The sequence below is a fragment of the Balaenoptera physalus genome, assembly GCF_965194825.1.
Source record: "Balaenoptera physalus genome assembly, chromosome: X".
Classification (NCBI taxonomy): Eukaryota; Metazoa; Chordata; class Mammalia; order Artiodactyla; family Balaenopteridae; genus Balaenoptera; species Balaenoptera physalus.
Window position 1 is genome coordinate 119,615,297 of NC_138903.1, and position 12,508 is coordinate 119,627,804.

The 12,508-nt window shown below is 54.5% G+C and overlaps 1 protein-coding gene across 3 annotated transcripts in view; it reads left to right on the top strand.

Annotated features, from left to right (window-relative positions):
- Positions 1-9,463: 9,463 nt before the first annotated feature.
- The window catches only part of ZIC3 (Zic family member 3), an 80,141-nt gene continuing 77,096 nt past the window's right edge, over positions 9,464-12,508 (top strand). For all 3 annotated transcript variants that reach the window (XM_082445375.1, XM_082445376.1, XM_082445374.1), the window contains exons 1-2: positions 9,464-10,638; positions 11,747-11,910. In XM_082445375.1, the coding sequence (XP_082301501.1) occupies positions 9,585-10,638; positions 11,747-11,910 (1,218 nt within the window). In that variant the 5' untranslated portion in view covers positions 9,464-9,584. The remainder of the gene's footprint in view (positions 10,639-11,746; positions 11,911-12,508) is intronic.

A 12,508-nucleotide genomic window follows, 5' to 3' on the forward strand; every position in this document is an offset into this window, starting at 1 on the left:
TTTAAAATTGTTTTAGAGGGGCCTGAGTGTAAGCAATATTAAATGAAGCCTCTGACCTTGAAGACTTTATATTGCAGAACAGGACAAAAGAAGAATACAATGGAAGAAGCCACTCCCCAAATTAAGAAAGTAATAAACTCAAGTGACGCCAGGGCCAAAATGTGCCGGGGGAGGTTGCAGGGTTGGAGTAAAGAGGCTCCAGCCATTGACCTACCCTAGCTCAGTGATTCCCTCATTAGAATCACCTGGGGAGCTTTAAAATATAGTAATATGGTACCCCTCTAGACTAAGCGAGTCAGAAGTTCCGGAGTGGTCTGGGCATCTGAATCTTTCAAAGATCCCCGGGAGATTCCAGTGTGGAGCCGGGGTTTCCAATCCTGGGAACCCTGGCTCCATTCTACTATTTCTGGGGCAGAAGGCAGGCAACTCCTCCCTCTTCCAAATTTGAGGAGGTGTGATGTCTGCAAAGGAAACTAGATATTGCAGTATAACTCTCTGAGAACCACAAAAATAACAGATCAGGCCAGAGTTGGAGCTTTTAAGTGTGTGCATAAAGGAAATGGGTCCCTCTCCACTCCTAGGGGGCATATTAGAAACTGGGGAGGTCAGGCATGTGTATACTGATGTTCACAGTGGTAAAGGGCTATATATAAACCACCAAGAAGGCTAGTTTGCATCAGAAGGCAGTGGAGGCGCCCTTGGCTTCAGAAATACTTAGAGGCCAAAACCACTTCAGGAAGACTGGAGAGGTGAGAAATAAGAATTAGTGAACTTTTTGTAAAGTGGGAAAGGGGTACTTAGGTGATGGGGGGGGGTAGAGGGGTCTTCTGGAATGTTCTTGAGGCCACTGAGCTGAGGACAGATTCAGCCTGTGGAACTAGTACTGAGGGAGTGTGGAAAAGAATGTTCTAGGCCGTGCTTTTTTCCTCTACATTTTATAGGTAGATAGATAAGAACCTCTATCAAAAAATGTGGGATGGGGTGGGGAAACAGGAGGGGAGGAAAATGGATGTCTGCTGATAAAATGCATTTCACAAGGGCCTTGGTCCTGAGGAAAACTTGACCTTTTGCCCTGGAAGGCTGTAAAGGGGTTTCTGCACAACTGGTGTTGACTGAAGCATGTGTGTGTGTGTGTGTGTGTGTGTGTGTGTGTGTGTGTGTGTGTGTAGGTTGGGAGAAGGACAGGGCTGGGCAGAGGGACCCCAGGCTCTGGGAACTCCTCAAGGGCCCATTGGGCGTTCTTGCTCAAATCGAAAGTCAGGGAGGGGGGAGAGGGCAAGGCACAGTGGTCTTTGGGGGCCAGGTCGGTGTGGAATTTGGATCCTGGGGAGGGGGCCTCGGGTGCACACAGGCAGAGCAAATTAGGAAAGGACAAGCCGACCAATCCCAGCCTCCGGTCCCGCTGGGGTGGCAAGAGGTCACCGCACGGGACCTCGAGGCCTGCAGGGCACGGGGTCTCAAGGTCCCCAGTGCACGAGTCCTTCCGCAACATCTGCTGTTTATCGTGGGGCCCTGCAGTCAGTAGCACACGGGGTTTCCATCAAGGGGTTAAGGACCTGCTCTGAGAGGGGAGGCGGGAGCCCTAGGGGGCGCAGTTTGGGAGCGGCAGCAGGGGAGGAGGCTAGTCCCAGAGGTCTGCGGCCCCCTCCCGCCTTCCGAGAGCTGAGGGTTTCTCTAGGCAGGGCCAGGAGGGGTCTTGCTTTCAATATCGTGCCCTCAGGACTTCCCTGGTGGTTCAGTGGTTAAGACTCCACGCTTCCACCACAGGGGGCACAAATGCGATCCCTGTTGAGGGATCGGGGAACTAAGATCCCTCAGCGGCTCAGCGCAGCCAAAAAAAAAAAAAAAAGTCGGTCTTCTGCATAGCCCCACCAAGATGGCTCCTGGCCCGCTTGGAGAGAAATGGCACCCTTGGGCTTGCTGGGGTCACGGGTCCCCAGGCTGATTTTTCGCAAATGGCGCCTGTGGAAAACCCTAGGTTAAGGGAAGTCCCTCTTTCTCCACTCCCCTAGGCACGTGATACCTGGTCCGGCTGCCTCTCCCTGTTGAGACAATTTAGCCTAGCTCCTCAGCTCATTTAGGCCTTCTAGGCCAGGCGCCTGAATCTTGGTGTTACCAGATAAGATACAGGTCGTTCAGTTAAATTCAAATTTCAGACAAAGGAGGAATAATCTTTCAGTGTAAGTATCTCCCATGCAATATTTGGGACATACTTATACTTGAGAAAATCATTGTTTATTTGACATTCAAATTTAACTGAGTATCCCAGATTTATATGCTAAGTCTGGTAGCTCTACCAGAGTGGAGTGACTCCTTGTGTCTGGAGGAACTGTTGACTCTGTTTGCCAGCCTGGGCCAGGTTCAAAAGGTGAAGTGTGATCTACAAAAACTGAGTCTGAGGGGACAAAGGTTGAGGGCAGGGAGAAATTTCAACCTTGTAGAGAAATTCCTGATAGGGCTGGAGTCTGGGAGGAAAGAAGAGGAGGGGAGAGACAAACGTAAGAGGACAAGCTAAGGTTGTTGGGAGCACCCTGGGATCTTTATAGCTTTAAAGAAAGGAGGGGCATTCAAAGGGAGGGGGCCTAAAATCCTTGCCCAAGTGTACTGGCTGACAGCATTTGTCCATGGGAGAAAGGGAGGGAGTGTTTCTGGGAGAGAAAGAGGCGAGGGATGAAGTCCAGGCCCTCGCTGAGGAGGAGCAGTTGAATTGGGGAAGAGTTGACCTCTCTTCCTCAGAGACCCTCGGGCCGGGGGAACTGGGGTCGCTTCCCTTGGGCTTCCTGAAGGCAGGCTGCTCAACGGCCTTAGCCTGGGCTCACAAGTGTCGCTGGGTTTGGCGGCTGCAGTTGCCCCTCAGGGCTCAATCATGCAGAAAGGGTCAATAAACTATGTATCTCTAGCCAAAGAAGAAAGACAATAAAACCACCCTCAGGGTCAGAGGTCACCCAGTCACGGATTGAGATATTCACAACTCTTTCTCCTTTCTCCTCTCTTCTTGTCCTCTCACTCTCCCTCGGGCTCATCCTCCCTTGACTCTACTATTCGCCTTTCTCCAAAGCCAAAGTTATCCCCGGAAATAATTGACGTGTGAGGCTGTAAAAAAATCATCTCATGCAAAATGAAGCTTGAAAAGTAGGAGAGTGATGGTGGATAAAACCCACCGGTTAGGAATACCTAGCTTCTGTGAAGGCTGCCGTTCAACCTCTAAGTCCAGGGGTCAGCAAACGTTTTCTGTAAAGCGTCATATAGAAAATATTTTAGCTTTGCAAGCCACATTCAGTCTCTGTAGCATAATCTCCCCACCCCCTTCCTTCTCCTCCTGCTTCTTTTTCTACTTCTAACTCTTTAAAGATTAAAAAAAAAATTCTTGGCTCCTGGGGCCATACAAATACAACAGGCCAGATTTGGTTTGCCAGTTGCCAAATCACATTCATGCTACAAGTTAGTCTAATTCACCTCCACTCTGTCTGTTTGGGGGTGGGGGAAGAGGTGAGAAGGGAGGCCCCCATGCTTTGTTTTAATATCAAAGCCCTTTCCTCCTGTCCCTTCACTAGGAAAGGACTAGAGGAGTGAATCCAAACCAAATGCAAAAACCACAGGCAATTCGATTTTAAAAATGCCGCTCCTGAACTATATAAAGTTCCTTGGGAGTTGAATGAGCCAGGGACAGCATTTCTTTAGGTGGCAGGGATTCTCACTCCAATTTGGGCAAAAGGGAAGATAACTCAGGTAATGCAGCATCTGCCCCCCAGGGAGAAGGGAAGGAGGAAGAGCGAATGGTGGAAGAGGCCCGGAATAGGGAAGTGGAGCTGGGATGCCGGGGGCATCAAGGATGAGAGTCACTGCCAGAAGCCATGATGTGCTCCAGAGGTACCCTTCCTGTCACCTTGGCTGCAGGATCCTGTCTCAAAGCAGGGAAATGAATAAGTAAGTACCTCAGGAGAGTCAAGGCTTCTCTCCACTTGTTTTGGAGCCGAAATCATTTACTACGACTAATGGAGCATTTAGCAGTTAGAAGGAACTTGGGACCCTGGGTAAATGAGAGCTCCAGAATGGTAGGCAAGCTTTGCACCCCAAATCCATTCTCCTTCCTCCATCTCTTCAGGTGACTGGGGGAGGACTTGGAATCACATATCAAATGCATCGTTGCGTATTTCTGCCCCTGCCTGGATCTCCCTCTCCGCTTGCCTAAGTGCTTTCCTACCTACAAAGGGTTCTGATCCCAAGGGAAGGGGAAGTCTTCTTTCAATGTGACTTGTCCTTCTGGCATCCAGAGCCCCTCCCAGTGTACCTTAGAGTCTGGAGGCTAACATCTAGGCACCCCCAGGGCAATAAAGGTACTCATTGGCTGCAGGTCCTGGTGGGCCAGGACCATGGCTCACCCTGAGCCTGGCACCCAGACTTGGCTAGTGACAGAACACTGCCCACTGCCTAGGGTTCCACTCCATTTCCTGCATTTCCAGGGCTCTCTTCATAATCTCAAACTAGATTCTGATAGCTCTAGTTCAACTTCCTGCCTTTCTCCAAGTTCAACCCTATTTACTTCAGCCTGTGTCTCTGAAGTTCAAATATCTATCTATCGTTTATCTGTCTATCTATCTGCACAGCCTTGATTGACAAGTACAATGAATGAAAATGTCTCATTCCTGTCTGGTTTGCATTTCATTACATTGGGCAGCGATATGTGGTGGACTGCAGAGGACAAAGACAAAACGGATTTTTAAAAAGGGTTGGTTAACAATATCTATTTGTTCATTCTATATTGAATTTAAAGGTATCCAGGACTTATAAAATTTTTGTCAAATGATGAGAGGGTAGTGAAAACTCTGATGTAGCCAATAAAATCTGGACCCCAAATGAGCGGTTGATGAGTGTCCCCTAGTCCCGGAGCTCCCGAGATCGATAGTTTAGCTCGGCCCCTGAAGCCAATTAAGAGCTTTATCTTAGCATAAAAATAAAGAGGAGTTAAAAACGCATTCCTTTCCCAGCTTTCTTCCCCCTTCATTTTTTATTGCGATTTGCAGTTTTTCTTTTAAAAAGATCTGGGACTCTGAAGAGAGGGTGGGGATTGATGTGAAGAAATTGTCGTTTACCAGGAAAAAAAATTGCGAATAATGGTGAGTTTCAAGGACATGTTTCAACGAGAAACACTTTGTGCTTCGCTAGGAAGAGGCAGGGGCACCAAATTCAGCTTCTTGGAATAATTCCTTTCCTGGATTCAAAGATTCATTTATTGAAATAAATCAGGAAGCATTGGCAGAACGGAAATCCCCTTGCTGGGTTTAAAGGGTCTTTAAAATGTTGCGAGTGTTAGATTGCAAGTCTTTTCTAAATACAAAACAGAAGAAAAGACCGCAGTGTTTCCCTTGGACTTAAAATTGCTAGGTCTCCGACTTAGGATCATTTCATGTCCGCCACGGAAAATGTGTTTAGGAAGAAATTCTGCCCGATAGCACAACTGCTGTACATGTTTTGTTTTTTAGTAGGCTGGATTGAAGAGAAAAGTGCTGCAGAGTGGGGCTCTGGGTTGTATGGAGAAACCAGATCGTCCCTACTGCCCCTCTGGACGTTCTGTTTCCCTCCTGCTTCTCCAAGATGGATCCTAAAATTCTGGCTCAAATGCTTTGCTCGTTTGGCAATGATCAGTTTCTCTGATTTTATTTATTGCTTCAGATTTGGGCATGAAAATAAATCTTTTTCCTATTTACTGTTAGAACTCAGTGTGAGGGAAAGGATCCCATTATATTTCCTATCCGTACAGACATGTGGATATTTAGACCAGACCACATACAACTGGGGGACGCATAAAAGAGATTTATTGGTTAATTTACGCCGCCTAATACACATGTAAACCCCAGTAAGCCAAAGCTGCCGAGGGAGCCTCGGTTCTAGCATAAAATAAGAACCACGACCCCTGGATTCCAGTCGCCCTGCCCTGCCCTGCCCTGCCCAGTGATTCCTTCCTCTACCTGAGAAACGAAGAAACCAGAGCTCTCTTCTGCCTCGCCCCAGCCTGTGTGCAGAAAAAAACTTTTCTTCACTTGCCTCTTTCCGCCACCACTCTGCTCTCAGACTCAGCTCCCTAAAGCCCCCTGTCCCCCGAAGTTGTTCTCAGGGTCTCCTCCGAAAAGTAAGTTGAGGGGCGGGGGCTGCAGGTAATCAGGAGAACTTCGCTTATTATTATTATTATTGCCCAACAGAAGTGGTTTGCTTTGCGGGGGGGGGGGATTGTTTTCTTTCGCAGCAACTTGCTATATCTGGACGTATTTCGCTTTCTATCGCGTTCCAAGGGTCAGGGTTCCCCCTCCCCAGAAAGAAACCTCCACTCAGACCAACCGAAATAGAATTCGAAATGGCCTGCCTCTGCCCTGCTGCTCACAAAGTCCCCAGCCTCGTCCTCTTGGGGGCATCGGGGGTCCCTGCGCCCCAACGAGCAACGACACCCCCTCAGAGTCGCACACTCGGGCTGGGCCGGGCTGCCCCAGGAAGGGCTCCACCGCCCGGGGTTTTGGCCTGGCTGAACCGCCTCAGGTCGGCCCCTTAACAAGCATCCCCCCTCCCCACTTCTCGGTTGATGACCTAATTGAATTATGCCTTTTTGTTCCTGGGACTACAGAGCACGTGCTGGAGGCAATTAATTATCGGAATGTGGCCATATCAAAACGGACACTGGGCACCGGGTAGGTCAGCGGCGGCGACATCCCCTGCCCTGCGCTCGGGACCCCTCCCCGCAAAGGGGCAGGCGAGGCTCCCTCGGCGCCCTCCTTCCTCGGCTCCTCGCCCCGCTGCCGGCCCGGACTCCCAAACGCGCCGGGCCCCTGGTTCTCGGGGTACCTGGCGGGGCTCCCCGGAAACCCTCGCATCAGCGCTGGCCGGGTTAGGGCTCGAGAGCCACCTCCTCTCCGCCCCCGAGCCCCGCTCTCCTCGGGGATGGCGCCGGTAGGAAATCCAAACTTTTTCAGACCAGCTGTGCGCCCAGGGTCCGTGCGGCTTGGTGGGAGGTGAAGAGAGGTAGAAGGAAGGGAGAATATAAAAGGGGGAAGGGGGAAGAAATGGGAAAAAGAAAGAAAAGCAATCATCCCTTTTTGTAAACCTGACTCCAGGGAATTCATTTGCATGATTTAGGCTTATTTGTTCTTCAGTGAACATTTCCTCCCCCCGCCCCGCCCCCCCCCCCGCAAAGAAACCCTCTGCTGAGCGGCACGGAAGCCAGTCTTGGAGAGCCTGTTTTCAGTAGATGTAATAATTTAAGTCAGCAGTGAACTCACCTTCCAACCTGGGGAGAGAGCTCTGATGTAGAGGGAGAATTGGGGCGAGTTTGAAGGGAGGGGGTGACTACGTAAGTGCGCTACCGGCAGGGTTTCCCCCCAGCAAACTGGCAAAGAAAGAAGGTTGAAGTCTTGACCAGGCCAGGCGGATTGGGGGGGGCAGGAAGTGAAAGGCTGCAGTTATAAAGCGCTGCTTGAGGCGGTCTCGCCAAGCGCCTCTGAACTTGATCAGATGTTCGGTTTCCTACAGAGAGATGGCGGCCAGGCTGTGAGGCTGCCTCAAGGCGCAGACTTTGGGGCTCGGCTCTCTTCGGGGTGTGACAATCACAGCCATCTTTCTCTCCGCCTTTTCTTTTCACTCTCACTCTCCTACAGTCTTCGCAAATGCCCTGCTGGACAAAAAATGAGTGGATTTATAGCCCTGTCTGAACCTGGTCATTATGTCCAGAAAGACCTCGCACCAGACAGGAGAGGGGACAGTGATCCCACACACAACCCTGGAAAGTCAATCCTTAAGGGTAAGAAGTTCCCGAGGTCACTGTATGCTTCTCCGGGTAGGAGTAGAAGAGGGCAAAGCCTTGGCAGTTCAGAGGGAAGAAAATTCCACCTCACAATCCCCATTCCCGCCCCCCACTTTTGCATTTGAAAATGTTGAGAATTCGAAGCTGATTAGCCCTGTGGTTTGAAAACGGCACTGATTCTGTGTGTGTCTAGTGAGTTTGCTGTGTAGTGTGCTGTGTGCATGTTTGGTGTGCACAGGCTAAGTGTACACTGTGCATGTCTAGTATTTGTGCTTCTGTGTGTTTGCTGTTACGTGCGTGTGTTTATCCTGTTGTGTGTTTAATTTGTTGTGTGCCTGTTTACTGTTTTATGTGTAGTTTGTTGTGTTACTGGGTTGTGTGTACTTACTGTTGCTAGTTGTGTGCGTGTTTACTGTGGTGTGTGCGAGTTTACCGTGTTATATGTGTTTGCCGTCTTGTGCCTGGTGTGTCGTGGGGGGGATGGCGGGGACAGTGGTGGGGACAGTATACTACAGCCACGACTCACAAACCAAAGAGTCAATGCGCGGCTCAGACGGAAGTAAGGGAGATGGCTCTAACTGTAACCATTTCTCCTCCTTCGGGCCTCGGCCGGCCGGCAGCAGCTTGGGTCACAGACGGCGAGCCGGCCGGCCTGGGTCCGGGCTCTCGGGGACATCAGGGCCCACAGTGGCGCGTGGGGAGGACGCGGCTAATGGGCCGCGAGAGTGGAACTGTTGCTCTCGCCCTGGGATCCGCGCCCTGAGGCCGCGGAGGGGGCACATTCTCGAGGTGTTGAGGCGGAGGGGGCCCAAGCGGGGCTGGACGTCCAGCGCCGCGCCGACGGTGGGAACGATCCTCGCGCGGCAAAGAGTTCATTTGGCCAAAGCGGGTAAAGCGCGCCCGAGGGGTGCTCGCCCGCTTCTGGCGGGAGGGAAGCCAGGGAGAGGCCCTGGCTCCGCCCCGCCGGTCGCCAGCTTGAGCCTGGCTCCAGTTCCCCACGGCAGCGCCAGCCTCGCGGAACCCACTCGCGGGCGCCCGGCCACCGCCGCCTCACCTGCCAGGCTCCCGGCCACGGCCCAATCAGCGGCGGCCGCTCGGCCGCGGCTGCCATGTTCCCCGCTCCGCGCTGCCAATCAGTGTGGCGACGGCCAATAGGCTGCGGGGCCGGGGGTCAGGTGACAGCGGGCCAGCTGGCTCCCCATTGGCCCTCGCCGCGCGGCCTCCCGCTCGGTTTATGTGAGAGGAGTGAGTGAGTGACTTTATCAGTCCAAGGACATTACTCTGGAGGCGAAGAGGCTGGGACTGGCGCGGCGAGCCGCGAGGACCGAGCCTGCCTCCTGCCCGCCGGCCGCGAGCTGGCTCTGCTTCTAAGCGCAGTCTAGCCGTGAGGCCCGTGCCGAGGGAGCCTTCTGGCCCCGCGGTTGTGCGCTCTCGGGGAGAGGAGGGGTGCCCTGGACAGGATTGGCAAACTCCGCCCTCCACTTATTATTTTGCTTATTTTTCTTTGTGCGCGCTTGTTAGTTTGTTAAACCAGATCTAGTCCCAGAGTCTTTTCTCCTCCCTTCTCCCCCCTCCTCCCCCCCCCCCAGGTCCTTCTACTTCCCCTCCTCCCTCCTATCCCTCTGCAGGAGACTCTCGCAGCGACGGAAAGTTGCAGCCCCTGGTACTGCCTTGGGGGTCTCCCGACTGTGTCCAACCGCCGCCACCCCTCTCCGACTGCGACACTTCGGAGATCTCCTTCGCCCGCACCCTCGCTCATTTCAGCCGGATCGCTGGTGACCAGAACGCCCCACCCATGACGATGCTCCTGGACGGAGGCCCGCAGTTCCCCGGGCTGGGAGTGGGCAGCTTCGGCGCGCCGCGCCACCACGAGATGCCCAACCGCGAGCCGGCGGGCATTGGGCTGAATCCCTTCGGGGACTCGCCCCACGCCGCCGCCGCCGCCGCCGCCGCCTTCAAGCTGAGCCCCGCCGCGGCTCACGATCTGTCTTCCGGCCAGAGCTCGGCGTTCACGCCGCAGGGTTCGGGTTACGCCAACGCCCTGGGCCATCATCACCACCACCATCACCACCATCACCACGCCGGCCAGGTGCCCAGCTACGGCGGTGCCGCCTCCGCCGCCTTCAACTCCACTCGCGACTTTCTGTTCCGCCAGCGCGGCTCTGGGCTCGGCGAGGCGGCCTCGGGTGGCGGGCAGCACGGGCTCTTCGCCGGCTCGGCGAGCAGCCTGCACGCTCCGGCTGGCATTCCTGAGCCCCCCGGCTACCTGCTCTTCCCCGGGCTGCACGAGCAGGGCGCCGGGCACCCGTCGCCCACCGGGCACGTGGACAACAACCAGGTCCACCTGGGGCTGCGCGGAGAGCTGTTCGGCCGCGCCGACCCGTACCGCCCGGTGGCCAGCCCGCGCACGGACCCCTACACGGCCGGCGCGCAGTTCCCTAACTACAGCCCCATGAACATGAACATGGGCGTGAACGTGGCGGCCCACCACGGGCCCGGCGCCTTCTTCCGTTACATGCGGCAGCCCATCAAGCAGGAGCTGTCGTGCAAGTGGATCGACGAGGCTCAGCTGAGCCGGCCCAAGAAGAGCTGCGACCGGACCTTCAGCACCATGCACGAGTTGGTGACACATGTCACCATGGAGCATGTGGGGGGCCCGGAGCAGAACAACCACGTCTGCTACTGGGAGGAGTGCCCCCGCGAGGGCAAGTCCTTCAAGGCGAAGTACAAACTGGTCAATCACATTCGGGTGCACACGGGCGAGAAGCCCTTCCCTTGCCCCTTCCCGGGCTGCGGGAAGATCTTTGCCCGCTCCGAGAACCTCAAGATCCACAAGAGGACCCACACAGGTAAGGGGGAGGGCGGGCGCGGGGTCCGCCGCGGCACCGCGCCACGAAGCCGACTTTCAGCGCGAGGGAGCGAGGGGTGGCGGCGAGAGAGAGGGGCGGCGCCCCTCCGGGGCCGCTCGAAAAAGTAGCGCTGTCACTGTCCCTCTACCTCTCGCCTTCCCCGCCCCGCGGCGCTTTTGCCCAGTTCTAGCTTCCCGGGCAGACGGCTCTGCGGTCTCAGGAACTAATTGGAACCTTCTCGCGCCCAGGAACAAACTGGCGCCGCCTCTTTTTGTCTCTTTCTGGGTTACTATGAAGGGACTCCGAACGCGTGGAGAGGAATTGCTTACAAGCGACTTAGTCTCGGCACACAGTCGGGGGAGGCAACCATAGAAATGCTAATGAAAACTAACTTTCGGTTACTTCCGCTCTTTTTTACCATTGATTGGCACATCTCCTAATTAAATGATACTTTTGTCAAACTATTTTTATTTGGAGTTCCAGGTTCATTTCAGTCCTCCGGGAGGAAAGCTAAAGTAGAAAAGGCGCGACAGTTTCGTGGTTTGTTCAGAGCATCTTGTAAAACTGTCCGGAGCCCCTGGATTTATATAGTTTTCTCTTTTCGAACGTTAAGTACGACGACCCAAGCTTTTTAATACTGGGCTTAGCAAAATCGCTGCATTTGAAAGAGGCAAATTAAAAGGTACAAAGGAGGAACTAAAAGGGATTGTCCTGTCCCCGGTCCATTGTCCCGCCCGGCCTTGGCTGCAACGCCGAGATACCGGCACAACGGGGCTGCGCCTGGAGGCCCCAGGCCGGGTAGGGGGGTACCGCAACTCAGGGGCAACTTTGGAGGAGCCAGGGGCTTTCCATCCCGCGCGAGAACAAAGGGCCGGGCAGGTTCTGGGCCGGCCCTGCCCCACCCCCGCCCCCGACCACCACTCCCCACCCCAGCAGGCTCAACCCGCGCTCTCCATTTTTCTCCAGGGAAAAGAGATGCCACAGCCGCCCCCAGTCGGCGCTCCCTCTCGGGGAAGACCGCCGGGCGCTCTGTCTCCCGCTGCTCGGCCCAAGGAAGCTCGCGGCCCCTGACCATATTTACCCCCCTTTGCGTTTCTGCCTTTTGCAGGTGAGAAACCGTTCAAATGTGAATTTGAAGGCTGTGACAGACGCTTTGCCAACAGCAGCGACCGCAAGAAGCACATGCATGTGCACACCTCGGACAAGCCCTATATCTGCAAAGTGTGCGACAAGTCCTACACGCACCCGAGCTCCCTGCGCAAGCACATGAAGGTAATTACCTCTTTATTAGCGGTCGGCGGTTTATAAACACTCGGCCCGACACCGGGTCGCGGAACGGAAGCGCCTGCGCTGCCAACCCTGTATCTTCCACGTTAAATCCGATTTGCTCCAGCGTTGACACCTTGAACCCATTTTGGGGACCCGGAGGGGGGCGGGGGAGAGCACAGTGGGGAGGAGGAGGGAGCGGAGGGAACAATCAGTTGTTTACTGGGAAGCTCTAACCGAGCTCGCCAGGGCTGGAGGTCGCAGTGGCCGCCTCTACCCGGCTCAGCCCGCGGTGGGAACCGAGAGTGCCCGCGCCGAACCCGGGGGCGGGTGGTTCATTCCCTCTTCGGCTTCCGGTAAAACAATAGGGCCGAGGAGCGCGGTGGGATTCCCACGCATTTGTCTGAGACCTCGCAGCGCCCAGGGCGCCCGTGCCACCTTTCTCTGTACCTGTTTTCCCAAGCCAAAGCGGGCTTGGCGAAACCTGGGCCCGGAGTATTTTGTAGGGCCCCAAAGACTACGTGCTTACCCCGCTCCATCCGCGGAGAAAGCATTTCTGAAGGGGCATGAGTAAATCAGAGTGCTTTATTCCTTTTCCATAATG